Source organism: Nycticebus coucang, chromosome X, assembly GCF_027406575.1.
Source record: "Nycticebus coucang isolate mNycCou1 chromosome X, mNycCou1.pri, whole genome shotgun sequence".
NCBI lineage: Eukaryota > Metazoa > Chordata > Mammalia > Primates > Lorisidae > Nycticebus > Nycticebus coucang.
The window spans coordinates 80,561,422-80,578,404 of record NC_069804.1 but is presented as its reverse complement, the minus strand read 5'-3'; the positions used below and the strand labels follow the sequence as shown (position 1 = coordinate 80,578,404).

At 43.2% G+C, this 16,983-nt stretch overlaps 1 protein-coding gene across 2 annotated transcripts in view; it reads right to left on the bottom strand.

The window, feature by feature from the left end:
• Positions 1–16,427, bottom strand: part of LOC128577287 (NHS-like protein 2) — a 101,322-nt gene extending 84,895 nt beyond the window's left edge. For both annotated transcript variants that reach the window (XM_053579461.1, XM_053579460.1), the window contains exon 1: positions 15,998–16,427. In XM_053579461.1, the coding sequence (XP_053435436.1) occupies positions 15,998–16,040 (43 nt within the window). In that variant the 5' untranslated portion in view covers positions 16,041–16,427. The remainder of the gene's footprint in view (positions 1–15,997) is intronic.
• Between the last annotated feature and the right edge of the window lie 556 nt (positions 16,428–16,983).

Genomic DNA, 16,983 nt, shown 5'->3' with positions numbered 1-16,983 from the left:
GTTGACTTGAGAAATATAGACTTACTGACTAGGAGCGTAACAAACACAAGCTAGGAGGCTTAACTTAAAAAATGACTTTAATAACCACAGTAGATAATACCTCTTGCATGTCTTTTTTGTTGTTGTTGTTGAAGATTTGTGCATACATATTTTTTATTATTAAATCATAGCTGTGTACATTAATGTGATCATGGGGCACCATACATTGGTTTTGTATACCATTTGACACATTATCATCACACTGGTTAACATAGCCTTCCTGGCATTTTCTTAGTTATTGTGTTAAGACATTTATATTCTACATTTACTAAGTTGCACACATACCCTTGTAAGATGCACCGTAGGTGTAATCGCACCAATCACCCTCCCTCCGCCCATCCTCCCCCCTCCCTTCCCTCTTCCCCATATGCTTAGGTTATAACTGGGTTATAGCTTTCATATGAAAGCCATAAATTAGTTTCATAGTAGGGCTGAGTATATTGGATACTTTTTCTTCCATTCTTAAGATACTTTACTACGAAGAATATGTTCCAGCTCCATCCATGTAAACATCTCTTGAATGTCTTGATGTATTAGGCACTGTGATAGGCATTTGCATTCTTCATCTAGACTAGTTTTTGCAATAATACTTCAAGGGAGATATTATAAACTCCATTTTATTGGTAAGGAAATGGAGAAGTCAAGGAACTTGCCCAAGGCTGCATAGTTAGTGACAGGATTTGAACTCAGATCTGTCTGGTGACAAAGGCTGCAATCTTCTCAACACTGTACCTCCCCATTTGGAGACAGAAGTACTACAGAAACCTAGTTAATTTGCTAGGTTTAAACCTAGTTACTTAATTTGCTGAACTTGGCTTTAAGCCTAATGTGTCAGAGGGGAATCCTATCATGCTTTTCATGCTTCCCTCAGCCATAGCCCCCCATTCTGAACAAAGTGGACAGAAATGATTCCTCAATTCTGCATTTTTTTTTTTTTTGCAAAACAGGGTCTCACCTTGTCACCAGGCTAGAGTGCAATGGTATCATCATAGCTCACTGCAACCTCAAACTCCTGGTCTCCAGTTCTCCTGCCTCAGCCTCCCGAGCAGCTGGGACTAGAGATGCCCATCATCATGCCTGGCTAATTTTTCTTTCTTTCTTTCTTCTTCTTCTTATTATTATTTTTGTAGAGACAGGGTTTCACTTGTGCTGGCCTCAAGGAATCCTCTGCCTCAGCCTCCCAAAGTGTTGGGATTACTAGCAAGAGCCACCATGCCAGGCCCCAGGCACTGTCCTTTAGGTCACAAATGAACAGACAGACCAAAAAGCCTATGTTGAGCCAAGGGTAGCCATCTTTCAGTTGGGTCTGGAGGTGCTCAGTGACCTCTGAGGTGCTCTGTGCTGAAAGGACTCAGACAGGGATGTTCCAGACATCAGAGTGACTAGTTGACCCAATGAGAGCCCCTCTCTTGGGGAATGCAGATATGAAAGATATATACAGAGGACAGATATGTGCAGTGAAGTGGCCCAGTGGCCCAGAATCCAGGCGATGCCCAGGGAGACGGAAGTAAGCAGAGTCACATGGAGTGGGGGAAAGGAAGATAATGGGCAGACAAGGCTGTGACAGAGAGAAGCTGAGTGGTGGAAGCAGCAGATGCTTTGCTTGTTTTGTACAGTTCTCTTGAAGCATCAGTTGTGAAGAGTAGTGGTTGCTGGGAACAGCTTCCTTTCCTTCACTTATGTACAAATCCTTATATTCATGTCCCACCACTCAAGGAAACTACAGCATACTCTTGTTCTTGCAACCTGAAAGAGGCTATCTAATCTACACTCCTGGGAATCTAGACCACATAGAGTGATGGTGCACAAGGCACAGGCTTGCACTCGGACCCTGGGACTTGAGTTCTATGTTTGGTCCTCTTGGTGTGTGCGTGTCAATGTGGGGACAAGGAATGAAAATACATTTTGTGGGAGTTCCAAGTCTGCCAGAGGAATGCCATGTAGGCTTCCTGGTCTGGTTTGTGATGCACATAAGGAGAATCAGAAATGGTTCTTCATGAAGCTGAAAGAGGGTCACAAGGATCAAAAGAATTTCTTTTAGTAATCAAGGACCTGCACCATGTGTGTTAGTGAATCATGGGTATGCTGGGTGCTGCTAGATACTTAAGGTCTTGGGGACACAATGCTTGTGGGCTACATCCATCATCAGGCTGTTATGAGATTGTAAACCAGACCCACGGGAACAACCAGACAATCTCTGCCCTCCCTGGCTACAATCCCATGCCCACCACCTCAGGTTCTCATCTTGTTCACCAAGCCTAGAGTTAAAAGGTTTATCACGTGTTGCAATGGGGGGAAAGGATATGGGAGAACAGGCATTCCCACCCATAACTGGTAAGAGTGTCAAATGGAACAACTTCCTTGGAGAATAGTTTACTATTATTATCTGTCAAAAATTTAAATCATGGCTGGGCGCCCATAAGCTCAGTGGTTAGGGAGCTGGCCACATGTTATGGGGCTGGTGGGTTCCAATCTGGCCTGGGCCTGCTAAACCAAGAAAAAAAAAAAAAAGCTGGGCGTTGTGGCGGGTGCCTGTAGTCCCAGCTACTAGGGAGGCTGAGGCAAGAGAATCGTGTGAGCCCAAGAGTTTGAGGTTGCTGTGAGTTATGATGCCACAGTACTCTATCAAGGGTAACAAAGTGAGACTCTGTCTCAATAAAAATAATTTAAATCATATTCCTGTTTACTCAATAATTCCACTTCTAGAGATTTACACTACAGATATAATGCACATGATGATACATGAACAAAGATATACATTGGAGTACTATGTGTAACAGTAAAATACTGGCAAAACCCTTTTCAATAGAAGGCAGGTCAGATAAATTGTGGTTCAGCTACATGATGGAATATTCTACAGCCATTAAGAAGAATTATGTGGCTAAGACATTTGATGATATGGAATGTTCTCCAAGATATAGCATTAAGTGAAAAGAACAAGGTGCAGAATGCTGTATGTATTATGCTATCAGTTCTGTTAAAATCTTTCTCTTTTTTCCCCTCCTTCCTCTTCTCCCTTCCTTCCTCCCTTTCCCTTCACACACACACATACACACCTACTCACACATACTAGTATATGCATAGGTCATTTATTGAAGGACACCTCTTGAGAGGGAAGCTGTTTAAGTGGGGGCGTGGGTGGTTAGGGGTGGTAGGAGAATTCCTTTTTTCACTAAATACTCTTATACACTGTTGAATTTCTCTTATCACATGCAAAGATTACATTTTGCATTCAAAAATGTAAGAGTAAGGGCTGGGCGTGGTGGCTCATGCCTGTAGTCCTAGCATTCTGAGAGGCCAAGGCAAGAGGATTGCTTGGGACTAGGAGTTCAAGACCAGCTTGAGCAACATAGCAAGGCCCTGTCTCTACAAAATATAGAAAAAATAGCTGGGTATACTGGTATGTTCCTGAGCCCAGGAGTCTGAGGTTGCTGTGAGCTATGATCATGCCACTGCACTTTAACCCAGGCAACAGAGTGAAACCCTGTCTCCAAAAAGAAAAAAAAAAAAAGTAAAAGTCAAAATCAACAGCAACATTAATTGCAGAAGTCTTCATTAATAGGGGAGTAAATAAATAGCAACCTATCTGTACTAATGAAAACTCTACAGCCATAGAAAAGCAGATATATTTTGCCATAGAAAAATGTCCAGAGACATACTAAGTTTAAAAAATCAAGCTCTGTATAAAATGTTTAACGTTCTTGAGATACTCTACCAGAAGAATATGTTCTAGCTCCATCCAGGTAAGCATAAAAGATGTAAAGTCTCCCTCTTTTTTATGGCTGCATAGTACGCCATGGTATACATATACCACAATTTGTTTATCTATCCATGGGTAGATGGGCATTTAGGCTACTTCCACGACTTGGCTATTGTGAATTGGGCTGCAATAAACATTCTGGTGCAAATGTTTTTGTTTTAAAATGATTTTTGTTCATTGGGGTAGATACCTAGTAATGTAATTGCAGGATCAAATGGTATGTCAACTTTTAGTGCCTTGAGAATTCTCCATACTTCTTCCAAAAAGGCTGTATTAGTTTACAGTCCCACCAGCAGTCTAGAAGTGTTCCTTTCTCTCCACATTCACACCAACATCTGGAGTTTTGAGATTTTGTGATGTGGGCTAATCTTACTGGAGTTAGGTGATATCTCAAAGTGTATGAAACCAAATATATAAACACTTACACATTCATACAAATGATAAAATACAAAGATCATCCAGAAAGAAAGAGGGGAGAGGAGGGAGAGCAGAGGGGAGGGAGGAGGGTGAGTGAAGGGAGGGTATTCGGCGGGGCCTCACCTAATGTACACAATGCAAGGGTACATTTCAAAACAACTAAGAGTATGTTATAAATGTTGTACCACAAAACTAAGTAAGTGAAGTAGTAAGTGATGTTACATTAATTAGGTTGATTTAAGCATTCCATATTGTATGTCAAATCATTACATTATACCCCATAAATACAGTTATGATTTAATAAAAATTAAGTAAAAAAATAAAAAGAATAAAATGTATGATAGAATCTCATTTACATAAAAATTTAGGAATACATAGATGTATGCAGATATATTCATAGGAAAAGGCCTGGAATGATATACACCCTGCTGTTAATAGTGTGTAGTTTTTGAAAGAAGCTAGAACCAGAATTGTTTGCAGGGAGGGGCAACAGTGGAGTTAAAGGCAGACTTCCATTGTTTAACTCTAATGACTTGTTGATTTACTTTCTTTTGTATAATGAGTCTATATTTTATTTTACAATAAAACATATAAATGATAAATAAGTTATGGAGAAGACCAGCCCTGTTTTAGAGGAATCTGCATTCTAAAGCTTGGTTGCCTCCCCACTCTTCCATCTCAGAGCCCCCAGTGGCTTCTCACAGCACAGAGGCTGTGACACTTTGGGTGCCCCTCACCTTTTCTTCTACTCTCCTTTCACACTTTCCTTTGCAAAGTCCACTTGGCTGCCTCACCAGCCTCAAGCAGATATTCACCTTTCTTCCTTTATTCAACTTGCTTTCCTCATGTCCTATAGTTAGATACTACCCCCTCAACATCCCCCCCACACTGGCTTTTTGAACTTCCTTCTGCTTATGCCTCCTGACCCAGCCACCTCAAACAAGCCCTTGTAAATCCTCCTGCCTATGAGTGAGTACTGCAGGGACTCATCCAGAGCTTGGGAAACTGCCTTGCGACATTTCTTTATTTGGTCATTTTGTATTGTTAGTTAATTTTCATGGAATCATTTAACTAAAATGTAGATATCACTTTCTCATTTAGAAAGCACTTCCACAACTATGGCTCCATCTGAGCCTCCCTTCCACGTGATAAGGCAGGCATTCTTCTTATTTTATTGATGAGCAAACTGAGGGGTAGAGCAGTTTCTTGTTCAAGGTGACACAGTACAAAGTGGCCAAGAGGGATGGACCTAGTTCCTCCTGGCTCATCTAGAACACCTGCTTTGATCCGTAGAGGATAGGAACTGTGTTTTCAATGATTCTGCACACACTAAAGGGACAAAGAGAAAGTCATCAGCATTTGAACAGGACACTTATGAAGAAGACAGACAAACCAAAGGGTTTACAGTAGGACTTGCCAAGTGTTTAGGTCAGGGCTGCTTGCTGGAAGAAGGCCATCGTCAGGGGAGGCCAAATGCACCAAACAATGAGAACATGAACAAGTGTGAAATGGAGGTGATTTGAGGTGGTACTAAGATAAGCTTTTTTTCTTAAATTAGATATTTACCCTGCAGCTTGGGCAAGTAGAGACTTCAAAAAGGGAGGATATTTTTAAAAAAATTAGAAAATAGTACAGAGAATAAACAACATTTGTGACAGTGGTATACGGATGACTAAAATTTGGGAAACACTGCCACAGGCCAGTCAGGCTAAGAGCTGGGCCTCTGGCATTCAAAGTAGGAGTGTCTGCCTGAGGCAGGGGAGGTACCGCAAGGAGGAGGGAAACACCAACCTGGCTGGGACCAAGCGGGAGAAAACTTGAAAGCTCCTTTCCAAATCTCTAGCCAGGCTAGATTCCAGAGGCTTTTGAGAGCCAGTCTGGGAAGCGTGGGCTAGATCAGGAGTCATTCCAATTCTTGTGTGTAGGAGGAACAAAATGAAAGTGGCACTTTGAAAAGTCATTCTGGCAGTGATGTGCAGGATGGACCGAAGCGAGCCTGAAAACAGCCCTAGAAGATGTCACCAAGTTGCTAATGTCCAGGAGAGTCAGGCCTTGAAGCTAAAGTCAAGACTCTTTCATGGAGACTCACATGGCAGGTGTGCTTTGTCATGTGTTATTTAAGGTGTCAAGAAAAATTACCTAGAATTTGACAAGGTAAAAAAATATCACTGAATATCCTTTCAGAAGCATCCTCCCCATGCGACTGCTTGACTTAACTATTCACTATTGATTAAGTCCCAGATTTAAAGTTAATAGTTAACTTACAGAAAATTCCTAATTGCAAATGATTTTTGTCTGGTAGAAATAAAAACTTATTCTGTGCAGCAGGAAAGGCAGCCCCCAAAGGTTATAGTTACGTTAATCCTGCAGAATGTTACAGTTTTGCATCCAATTTTTTAATCTTATTTTATTATTCCTTTGAAGCCTCTCATATCTTTTTCTTACTATTTTTTTTGTTGCCGTAAAATATATATCAGATGAAATTTGCCACTTTAAGCATTTTTTTTTTTTTGAGACAGGGTTTTGCTCTGTCACCCAAGCTAGAATGCAGTGACTCACTGCAACCTCATACTCCTGGGCTCAAGTTATCCTCTTGCCTCAGTCTCCCAAATAATGGGGCCTACAGAAGTGTACCATCACACCTGGCTAATTTTTCTACTTTTTGTAGAAAGAGATCTTGCTATGTTGCTTAGGCTGGTCTTGAACTCCTGGCCTCAAGCAATCCTCCTACCTTAGCCTCCCAAAGTGCTAGGATTACTAGGCATAACCCACACCATACCCAGCCCATTTTAATTATTTTTAAGTGTACAATGCAATGACATTAATTATAGTCACAGTGTTATACAACCATCACCAGTCTTAATTTTCAAAATTATTTATCATACCAAATAGAAACTCTGTACCCAACAAGCAGCAACTTCTTATTTCTCCTTCCTCCTAGCTCCTGGTAACTTCTAATCTACTTTCTGCCCCTATGAATTTGCCTATTATAGATATTTCATATGAGTGGAATCATACACTAATTGTTCCTCTGTGTCTGGCCTCTTGTAGTTAGCGTAATGTCTTCAAGACACATCCATATTGTAACACATGTCAGAACTTTATTCCTTTTACAGCTGAATAATGTTCCACCGTATGTATATACCACATTTTATTTATCTATTCATCTGTTGATGGACTTTGGGTTGTTTCTACCTTTCAGTTATTCTGAATAACTGAATATGAACATTTATGCACATATATCTGTTTGAGTTCTTGTTTTCAATTCTGTTCTGTTAAAATCTTTCTCTTTTTTCCCCTCCCTTCTATTCTCCCTTGGATATATACCTAGAAGTGGAATTGATGAGTTATATGGCAATTCTGTGTTTAACTTTTTGAGGTAATCTATGTTTAACTTTAATATAATTTTATTTATTTATTTATTTATTTTATTGTTGGGGATTCATTGAGGGTACAATAAGCCAGGTTACACTGATTGCAATTGTTAGGTAAAGTCCCTCTTGCAATCATGTCTTGCCCCCATGAAGTGTGACACACACCAAGGCCCCACCCACCTCCCTCCTTCCCTCTTTCTGTTTCCCCCCCATAACCATAATTGTCATTAATTGTCCTCATATCAAAATTGAGTACATAGGATTCATGCTTCTCCATTCTTGTGATGCTTTACTAAGAATAATGTCTTCCATGTCCACCCAGGTTAATACGAAGGATGTAAAGTCTCCATTTTTTTTAATGGCTGAATAGTATTCCATGGTATACATATACCACAGCTTGTTAATCCATTCCTGGGTTGGTGGGCATTTAGGCTGTTTCCACATTTTGGCGATTGTAAATTGGTACTGGCACAAAAACAGAGACATAGACACTTGGAATCGAATTGAAAACCAAGAAATGAAACTAACATTTTACAACCACCTAATCTTTGATAAACCAAACAAGAACATACCTTGGGGAAAAGACTCCCTATTCAATAAATGGTGTTGGGAGAACTGGATGTCTACATGTAAAAGACTGAAACTGGACTCACACCTTTTCCCACTCACAAAAATTGATTCAAGATGGATAAAGGACTTAAACTTAAGGCATGAAACTAATATAATTTTAAAAACCAGCTTTACCATAATGCTGGTTCCATCATCAATGAGTTAAATAAATCTTCAACATGTGATCACTATATATTTGAATGAGAGTTATGTTTTTAACCTTTCAAAAATTATACTTTGATAGGGTGATTAATTATTTACCTTGCTAATTTTTTTTTTTTTTTTGTAAAGAAAGAGTCTCACTTTGTTGCCCTCAGTAGAGTGCCGTGGCATCACACAGCTCACAGCAACCTCCAGCTCCTGGGCTTAGGCGATTCTCTTGCCTCAGCCTCCCGAGTAGATGGGACTACAGGCGCCGGCCACAATGCCTGGCTATTTTTGTTGTTGCTATTGCAGTTTGGCCGGGGCTGGGTTTGAACCCACCACCCTCGGTATATGGGGCCGGCACCCTACTCACTGAACTACAGGCGCCGCCCTACCTTGCTAATTTTTAAAGCATAAAATTGACCTTGCACCCCACTCTGGACCCCATTACTTATTATACACTCCCTACAAAGAAGTAAAGGAAATGAGTAGAAATTAGGGCCCCCTTGATTAACTGATGAGCCTGGTACTTTGGTAGTTTCAAAGACAGAGTAAATTTTAGAGCCTTTATTTTTATTTTATTTTATTTATTTTTTTTTTTTTGTGGTTTTTGGTTTTTGGCCAGGGCTGGGTTTGAACCCACCACCTCTGGCATAAGGGACCGGCACCCTACTCCTTGAGCCACAGGTGCCACCCAGAGTAAATTTTAATTAGGGTCCTGTGCCAGTGATGGGAAGTGAGGTCATATGAGTGGCAGGCATGGCCATAAAGTATGTGCACCTTTGTTTTCTTTGGAAACTTTATGAAAACTTTTCTCCTGTCTTCATAGAACAAATGTTGGTTCTCTACAGTATTATAGCTTCTACTAGGAAAACTCTTACAGAAAAGCTTTGTTTTAGGTGCACTCTGAGACCAGGCAGACCATATTGAAACCCATTGGGAAAGATGCTAAATTTTTTTTTTAATTCAACCTCAAAAATTTCCTTCATTGCATCTGACAGGAATGGAGGCCCTGAGGAATCTTTTAGTCAGGAAAGGAAGAGAAAAAAGAGGCTTGGTCTGGAGTTTGAGGAGGGCTCAAAGGTGAGAGAGAAGGCACAGTCTAGGGGCAGTGGGGAGGGAACAGGGAGCAGCTGCCCTGCTTGAGATCCTCAAAGGGGATTTTTAGTTGCCTCTGAATGGCCCTTTGTTTAGACTATACCACCCACCCTCCAATAAACCTCATACATGTTTAATGTTTTAAACAAAGAAAGTCTTGGCTTGAATAAAGCTGAAAACATTTAAAAACCTATATTTCCCTCCTCTCACAGTTCAAAAGGAACTAAGTGGATTTTGATTACAATTTTCTCACTTTGGGACAAACTATGGGAGAACAGATGAGTGTGTGCAATGGAAAAATTTCACAGGTGGTTAAGAAGGTCTAGGAAAAAAGAAACCAGAATAAAAAAGAATGTCACTGTTATAAATATAATCCAAATATATCTATTTCTGAAAGCATACCAGGCAGGTTAAGAAAATAAAAATAAAAGCCTACTTTATTCTGACACTCTTAGTTTGCTATCTAGCAGGGCTGGGCCAAAATGAAATACATGTCATAAACACTTTGCAAACTGCAAAGGACTACATTTGTCTTTGAGAGGGACTGGGTGGTATAGGGGAGAAATCAGACTGTGCTGGGGGGTGTCCTGGCCTGGGGGTGGTGGTGCTGATTATAGTGAGGTCTAAAGCAAATCCCTGATCTCAATTTTCACATGCATAGAGAGAGGACAATAATTTGTGCCTTAGAGAGCTGTAGGGTCATATAATAAGGCCTCAAAGAAAAGCAAAAACCAAGTGCTATGGAAGCATGGTCTTTGGTACACGTCACAGGTGTAGCACTCACCACATTGTTCTGGAGGAATAGTCTCTTTACATATCTGTTGCCCTAGTTTTACCAGAAGTTCCCTGTGACTTAATCACCTCTGTGTCCTCTTTGCCTCTAAGCACAATGCCTGGAACATCAGACCCAGTCATTATTTCTTCTGACAAACATTTATTAGGCTCTTCTAGTCAGCAACTCTTGATAGTCACATTCTACCCTCCAAATCACCGTTCCCTTCTTGCTGCCCCTCCAGCCCTGAAGCTCCAAGAGCTCTGATCAGACCCCGTGGTGGATGCTGTGGCATGTGTCTAGATTCTCTTTCAGGACTGAAGGCCTGATGTCTTAACTGCTGAGAGTGCTGCTAGCTGACAGCCCTCTTTGGGAAGTGCCCAGCTGCCTTGCCCAAGGCTATGTTCCTTCCCTGGGGGCAGGCTGCGTCTATAGACTGGTCCTCTCATCCTGACTGGAACAACTCTGAAGGGCCAACCTACCTTCAGAGCTCTCCAAGGTATCAACTGAGGCTGTCATTAGAATGGTGTCACAACCCAACTTCTCCCTCAAAGCAATCCTGCATCTTTCCCTGAGATCCCAGATGGTAGTCCCAAAGGTACCCTTGATACACTTTCTACATAGGGCTTGCAGTCTCTAGCCTGTGTTTGTGGCTTATGCAGGCTTTGGCTTGGCATCTGAGAAGCCGCAATTCTGTGGGATTCCAAGTGCTGCAGCACTATCCAGGGCCCAGTCATTGTAACAGGTCTCATTCGCAGTCACATTTCTCTCTCTCCTTTCCTTCCTCCCCCACTCAAGGTTTACTTATAAAATGCATTTGAGCCTTTTGGCTGGAGATGACATTGTCCAGTAATTCACAAAAATTGTGAACACAAAGGGAAAGAGGAGAGGCATCCGATACATGTTCTCTAGACTTTTTAGAAAACATGGAGTTGCTTCTTTGGCCACATACATGCAAATCTACAAGAAAGGTGATACTGTAGACATCAAGGGAATGGGTACTGTTCAAAAAGGCATGCCATACGGATATTACCATGGCAAAACTGGAAGAGTCTACAGCAGTGGTGTCAACCTCCTTAATTCCGTGACCCTTTAATACAGTTCTTCATGTTGTGGTGACCCCCAACCATAAAATTATTTTCGTTGCTACTTCATGAATTGCCCTATAAATTCATGGCATGATAGGTGTAAAAAAGAAATTTGGAACCAAAAGGGTGGAAGATTTAGGCCTGTAAACAAATGATTACAGCAATGTGAGAGATGCTACTATAAAGACATGAATTTGCTGCTAAGCTGAATTTGACCTGGGGATTTGAAGGAAGGCTTCCTGGAGGAGGTGCTACTTAAACTGAGTATTGAAGTTAGGAGCTGAGGTTTGATGGGTGGGTAAAGGATATGGGGGAGACATTTCAGACAAAGGGTGCAGCATACTAGAAGGCACAAAAGAGTGTGGTGGGGGGACCAGGAGACAATAGTAAAGGCAGATCATGCAGGGCCTTCTACACCACAGGAACTCAGTGCTCAGGAAACACCTGCTGGATACACATTCCAGTGTTGTCCAAGCTTTAGCCATTTTGGTACCACTTTTAACAAGCTTTGCCATATCTAGTCACCACTTGTCTTAATCTTTTTCTCTAAATGGATTTTTTTTTTTGCTTAACTATATTTACATTAAAAGAGAAATTTTATATGGCAACCAAAAATCAAAACAAAAGGGATTATCATTTGCCATAAATACAACGTAGCTGTAAAAATAAATGCAGTGGAAACAGAAGAGAGTAATTAAATTCTGTGTAGGTATTATAGCCTGTCAATGTCTTTGAGTTTGAAGCCTGCTCTAGCTTTGTTACGAAAGAAGATTAGCAAGCTTTATGGACACTGAAGAACAGCACCACACTGAGACTTTCTCTTTGATGTAATCAGAAAGCTGGTAAGAGAAGGAAATGAGAATCATTTTCACACTATGTAATTCAATGTTCTTTAAAGCTGTACCATGTACCATTAAAATCACCTTGGAGTCCCCTCCCTACCACTCTGCTGACTGTGAAAACAGTTGGTAAACAATAAAGTGACATACAGATATGGATGTTATTACCACTATGTTGCTTTGTCCATTGGTTTGGAGTAATCATTTGTCTTAGGGAAGGTTTCTCAATCAGGGCCTGTGGTGACCCTCTCCCCTCTACTGTGGAAGACAGGCAGCAGGGGTGTGGCTGTGGAGAGGGGCAGGACCCTGGGAATCCCAGACTCTTAAATTAGAAGGGCCCTTAGAGAGTGTTCTATCTTCCCACTTTACAGCTGAGGAAAGTGGGATCATAGGAGGGACACAATTTGTTCAAAGACACAGAAGCAGTTAGTGTCAACATTCTAGGGAACAGAAATGGAAAAAAAAATTAACACTATAGCTTTTTGCTTTAGGCTACTCATTCCAGTAGCTGTTATCTGCAAGGCAGAGGAGAACAGAGTGTGAGGGAAGCCAGCCCATCAGGCCTGAGAGCACCGGGACACCATCAGAAACTCCAAACTGCGAGGCTCCTCAGCTAGGAGCAGAGACTGAGGTAAGCCCAGGGTCTGGCTGATGGGTAGTTTGAGAAGAAAGAGTGTGCCAGGGACTCAAGTGTTTACCAATGAAACTCAACGAAGTGAGGAAACCCAGGACATCAGAACTGCCCCAAAGGGCAGTGTGAACTTAGTAGAAACATCCTGGGACTGGGTAAAACAACTAGAGTTTGAAGGTTGACAGGCCTGGATTCAATCTCTATTCTGCCACTTCCTAGCTGTGTATGACTTTGGATAAGTCACTTAACTCACTGCAGCGCAATGCGAGTAATGATGGTACCTACCTCAGGATTGTTGTGAGGATCACGCAGGGCAATGTGTGTAAAGCTTCTAGTGCATAGCTTGGTATGTTACTTAGCATGGCTCCCCTCCCCACACACCATGGCATAGCCAAACCCTGACTATATATTTTCTCTCTCCTGGCTCCCTCCCCTAAGCTCAGACTCCCAGCCTATACCTCCAGGCCCTGTCTGTCCTAGGCATATGCTTACCTGGCCTTCCCACTTATCTCAGCTATGGGGTTAAGGAGTCTTTCAAGTATTTTCAAATAAGAAAGCTGAGGGGGCACAATCCAAGGGTGTGAGGAGGACATCCTTCAACTAGACACAGAGGGGAAGGGGTACACTGTAGGGCAGAGAGCTGGCCCAGCAGCCTGCATGTCTCACTGGAGGAAGAGGCTGGCTGTGGCCTCTGCCTCTCAAGGTTGAACCTCGGCTGGCAGAGAACAAAGAAAAGACTCTGGTCTCCTGTGGCAATAGAAGGCAATGCCTGAAGCAAGTCCCTCCATTAAAAGCTACAAGATGGAAGGTTAAATATAGCCCTTTCCAGTTGTCTCGGACAACGATTTATGAAATGTCAGAGCTGTGTTAGAATGAGAAATGATCTTATCTCTGCTCTGTTTTTAGAGAGTAGAAAGAAGGCAACAGAGACGAGAAATAAACCTGGACTTTCACCAGTGGGTGATGGGAGGCCACTGGAAGGTTCAGAGCAGCTGGGTCTACTCTTTAAAGGCTCATTGGGGCTGCATAGTGGAGAATGGGCTGGAGAGTGGGAGCAGGGAGCACCGTAGAAGGAAGAGAGATGAAGGAGTTGGGACTACGGAACAGCTGTGAAGTGGGTGGGTAGGTGACTTCTGGGTAGGGTCACACCCTCAACTCAGGCAAGGGTGGACCCTCAGTTCCCACTCTCCTTCCCTCCATCCCTTGAAAGACAAAGGCCAACCCCCATATGCCCTTATCTTCTCAAGGTCTCATCCCATACCTCTGGGGAAAAGGCAACCTGCCCAAAGGTACCCACGCCTTTCTCTCCTCTTCAAGGCAGCCCATTGCACCTATGGAAAGTCTGCCAGAAAATTCCTCCTTGGCTTGGCACCCGTAGCTCAGTGAGTAGAGTGCTGGCCACATACACCGAACGTGGCGGATTCAAGCCTGCCTCGGGCCTGCTAAACAACAATGACAACTGCAACCAAAAAATAGCTGGGTGTTGTGGCAGGCGCCTATAGTCCCAGGTACTTGGGAGGCTGAGGCAAGAGAATCACTTAAGCCCAAGAGTTTGAGGTTGCTATGAGCTGTGACGCCATGGCACTCTACCGAAGGCAACACAGTGAGACTGTCTCAAAAAAAAAAGAAAGAAAAGAAAGTTCCTCCTAGTCCACAGGCCTCAGTTCTGCCACCTGAGACTCCACTTAGACCCCATCTGTTCCCATCACCCTGTGACAGCCCCTCGAAGACCAAAGACCACTTTCCTCTGATTCTTTCCCATGCAAAACAGCACGTGGTCCTACAGGACTCTGCCTTACAAATCACTTTAGCTCATAAACTCCTTTTGAGCATATTACTGCTACAAAGGACCAACTAGAATGCCTGAGACACAGCATGAACTCACAGTCTGTCCTGCCAGCTCCACAACCATAGTAGTTGCTTCCATACATTTTCAAGGGCATGTAACTATGGTATCACCTTCCCCTACCTGGCTTATCCTTTTCACAGAAGCCAGAGAAGGGTTCCTGATGTAGTATAGGACCCTGAACTTGATTTTGCCTTACTGCCAAGAGGTTTGACTGAAACTGTGATTAGAAAGCACTTGATCCCTTGGTAATAACCTATATACATAGACGACCAGTGACAGCCGCCCTTCCTTGTCTTTCCCTACTTTCATGCATTAGTATTGCAAAAACAAATTCAGCCTTTTAGCCGGAGTCCAGTCAAGCCTTAACACTGACTGAGATAGGATTTTCTTTTTTCTTTTTTTTGGTGGAGAACAAAGTCTCACTCTGTTGCCCTGGGTAGAGTTCAGTGGCATCATCATAGCTCACAGCAATCTCAAACTCCTGTGCTCCAGTAATCCTTCTGCTTCAGCCTCCCAAGTAGCTGGGACTAGAGGCTTGTGCCACCGTGCCCAGCTAGTTTTTGTATTTTTAGAAGAAATGAGGTCTCGCTTTTGCTCAGGCTGGTCTCAAACTCCTAAATCCACTGGCCTCTGCCTCCCAAAGTGCTAGGATTACAGGCGTGAGCCACCATACCTGGCCTGAGATGGAATTTTTCTACCATACAAGGAACAAGGCCTCAGAATCCATGTTAAGTTGATTTATAGAAAGTAAGAAAGGCCAGGCATGGTGGCTCATGTCTGTAATCCCAGGACTTTGGGAGGCCAAGGCGGGTGGATCTTCTGAGCTCAGGAGTTGGAGACCAGCCTGAGCAAGAATGAGACCCTGTCTCCAAAAAATAGCTGGATGTTGTGGCAGGCACCTGTAGTCCCAGCTACTCGGGAGGCTGAGGCAAGGGGATCACTTGAGCCCATTGCTGTGAGCCGCCATGGCACTCAACCCCAGGGCACAGAGTGAAACTCTGTCTCAAAAAAAAAAAAATAAGGAATGCAGTTATCTCTTACACACACACACACACACACACACACACACACACACACAATTCCTCAATCACTTATATCATCCCTTTAGAATTTCAGAATACCAGGGTTGGAAGGTGATCATATCTACCCTCTCCTCCTCCAGAGTGACCAAGTAGTAAATTCCCTTCATAGCATCTCTGCCAAGTGGCCATCTGGCCCTCCTTGAATACCTCTAGTATGAGACCCCACTCCCTCCCAAGCCAGTCCAGGCCGCCTCAGCATAGCTCTGAGTATAGAAAGTTCCTCCTCCTTCTCCTGGAGCCCCAATTCCTTCCCTTCTCCCCTCTGCTGAGCACACAACCCTTCCCAGTGACTTACCTCCTCGGCTCCAGAAGAGGGTGATAGACTCGGCTCTTTCCATCCTACAAGTGTGGACAACCAAGAATCCACATCCAAGCAAATCCTCATACAAGAGAGAAGCGTGTGCTGGGCTCACGCTGGGGGCAGGTAACTGAAGGGCTCCACACTGCTCCAAACCCCATCCCTAGGCTCCTCAGTGAGTGCCCAGGGACTTTCCTGAACCCTGTTTCTCAGCACCTTGCCTGGATCAGTTTGGTCCCATTAATCTATACTCCTTTGCCTGGTAATGTTGTTACCAGGCAGACGAGCCCAGGGAAAGCAACTCAGAATTCAAAAAGCAAGTTTCTCTGTCTTTTCCCACTCCCAGCACCCATAGCCACCCTGGTCCCATCACCCAGTCACAGTGGACTAGTGAGGGGAGTTATTTGTGAACTGAGCTTGTCCTTCTCTAAGTAAGGTTCTCAGCCAAAGGGCGAGTCAGAGCCCCATAGAGGGCTGACCTCCCACTCAGCTGCTATCCTGTGGTGAAGGGAAATGAACAGGAACTGGCTGTCTGAGTCAGCGCCCCTGGTCTATTGTCACTGTGCAAGCCCCTTCCTTCCCAGAGGAGAGACGTACACAGAGATAGGCCTTGTTTTTTGCAAGTCTCTCTTGCACACACACACTTTCTCTCTTGGTCTGGAACAAGTCTGTGAACTATGGCTGGATACAATTCAATTCATTTCCCCCAACTTCTAGCAAGGACCTATTCTACACCATGCAGAGGTCATCTCACATCATCCTCACCACAACAGAGGAGCTAAAGATGACCAGTCTAATTTAACAGGGGAGGAGGCTGAGGCTCAGAGAGGAAAGAGGCTTCCCAAAGGCCCATCAGCTAGAGAGTAATGAGAACAGGAGCCCGAGCTTGCTTGTCATGGCATCAAGAGAATTCCTCCGACCTTCCTCACTTCTTCTTCTATCTCCACCCCAGCCAGCAGATTACATATTTTAGCAACACCTAT